Source organism: Aplysia californica, unplaced genomic scaffold, assembly GCF_000002075.1.
Source record: "Aplysia californica isolate F4 #8 unplaced genomic scaffold, AplCal3.0 scaffold00360, whole genome shotgun sequence".
Classification (NCBI taxonomy): domain Eukaryota; kingdom Metazoa; phylum Mollusca; class Gastropoda; order Aplysiida; family Aplysiidae; genus Aplysia; species Aplysia californica.
In genome coordinates this window covers 141,885-144,145 of record NW_004797630.1, presented here as the reverse complement: position 1 = coordinate 144,145, position 2,261 = coordinate 141,885, and the positions used below count along the sequence as shown (strand labels likewise).

General features: G+C 40.3%; 1 protein-coding gene across 1 annotated transcript in view; it reads left to right on the top strand.

Annotated features, from left to right (window-relative positions):
- LOC101862740 (ras-related protein Rab-8A) overlaps window positions 1-2,261 on the top strand; it is a 10,722-nt gene that overhangs the window by 7,218 nt on the left and 1,243 nt on the right. Inside the window, exon 4 of the mRNA XM_035971013.1 lies at window positions 1,357-1,473. Within this exon, the coding sequence (XP_035826906.1) occupies window positions 1,357-1,473 (117 nt within the window). The remainder of the gene's footprint in view (window positions 1-1,356; window positions 1,474-2,261) is intronic.

Sequence of the window (2,261 nt, the reverse complement as noted above, 5' to 3'; positions counted from 1 at the left end):
GTGGCGGGGCATCTCTGCAGCCAGTGCTCCAAATCTTGAGGTCCCTCGCTGCACAATTGACGGATTGGGTCGGATGTTTTGTCTATTCTATTTTTCTGTTGTTGTTGATCCTGCAATAGCGGAGACATGAGTCAACAGGCTGACTCAAGACAGAGAACAGACATCAATTTGAGAGTTGTGGATTGATAGATAGATATATAGCTGTCCCCGTCGTTTTATGCAAGAAAAATTCTGAAATTATGCAAAATGAGCCCAAAAATGTGAAATTATTCTATTCTGTTTATTTTAACGAAAAATTATAATGGAAAATAATCAGAAATTATGCAAAAAATTATCGAATTTGTTAAATTATGTGGGGTGCATAAAACCACGCTGATAAATATAGATAGATGGATGGACAGACAGACAGTTAGGTGGATGCATGGATGAATGGATCGTTAGATGGATGGATAAATAAATGAATGAATCGGTAGAGAGATAGAAAGATGGATCGATAGATAGGACAATTTATATTATTATAAACAGATTGATAGATGCATAGATGGATAGAAAAGTGAAGGAGATCATTTACTCAATAACTGATGAGACTTTCTGATACTGTTTTTCAATGCTAAAAAGAAATCCAAAGTATCAAACAAACAAAAATAAGCTGGGCTCTCCCTCTTGTGCCCAATGTCATGTATTGATAAGTGCAGGTTTGGCTGTGGCTACTGTAGTGTTCCATAGAGTGTGTGTGTTGTCATAGGTTAGGTCTTGGAGGGAGAAGTGGGACTCTGATGTCATTTAGAGTAGAGATAGTTTTCACTCACTTCTCCCTGATCCCATAATCCACAAGGATCGGAGGGCGGTTGGCGGGTGCTCTGGTGTGGTTTGCTTCTTCTTTCCTGTCAGACATCTATCGTCCTTATCTCTCCTCCTTTTTTTAAATGTTTGTTACTCTCTTGTAACACCTCTAATCTTCTGGCGCTCATATGACCTTATGCAGTTGCAAGCACCGTAAAACCTCTACTAAAACTAAACTAAACTAAACACAAGGATCGTAGGGGCGCTGTATGACAGAGAGCGTCGTCAGGTGCCTCTACTTTTCAGGGCCTGAGTTTGAACGAAGGATGTGGTTGGCGGATGCTCTGGTGTGCTTTGCTCCTTCTTTCATGTCAAGACATCTATCGTCCTTATCTCTCCTCCTTTTTTGTGTTTGTTACTCTCTTGTAACACTTCTAACCTTCGGCACTTATATGACCTTATTGTGTTGCAAGTGCCGTAAAACTCTTAACTAAAACCGAAAGAATGTCCCTGTCCACTCCACTAATAGATGGTTTTACCACAGTTGTATTTTCTCTCTCTCCCTCGTCCCAGCTGGCCATCGAGCACGGCATCAAGTTCATGGAGACCAGCGCCAAGGCCAGCATCAACGTGGAGGACGCCTTCTTCACGCTCGCCCGGGACATCAAGTCCAAGATGGACCGCAAAATTGTAAGTCCTGACCTGAGTTGAGTCTGAAATTGACCGGATGTGTAGTAGCCGTTAAGCTCGTTAAGCTCTTTATTTTTTTTTGCCACTGCGAGATCAATTCCTGGAAGAGGGGGGGGGGGGGTAGTTTAAAAATTTGTTTAAATGATTTTTTTATTTTTAAACATTTTTATTTATTTATTTGTTAATTCAATGATATGGAGGAAGGGTGTTAGGTCATTTTGGCTAAGATTTGTGTGCTCTAAGTACAAATATATGTGTCACGTCACGGTGGAATCGGGCGCTCATCAATTTGGGGGCATGTGGAGTTATTGGTATCATCTGAAAGCTGATTTACTTGCCTTGCTTCCAATGAAATAAATATCCATTTATCTGAAATAGAATTCAAGATATCTGCGATTGAAGGAAGTGAGGTAGCCTGATTTCAGTGGTGAAATTAGTGAGAAAATGCCGCCAAAGTTTGGTTACTCCAATAGCTATAGAGTCTTTGAAAACTGAAAAATGACATACTTTGTGCCTTTAATCAATGCTTTTCAGTAAAATTCACACGAGAATGTTTTTATATGGACCAAAAAGAGGTTAAGCCAAAAAATAAGAATTTGATAAAAATTTCCAAACTTGGCAGAAGAATGCCTGTTTCTCCAATTTCGTTATTTTTTATCGAGCACCTGATTTCACCATAGTGCCTCACGTATAATTATTTGGTATTCAGTCGGACTTGCTCTGACTCCACAACCATTTGTATAAGACAGTCACCTGTGCAAACGGCCACTTCCCATCCCCCCCCCCCC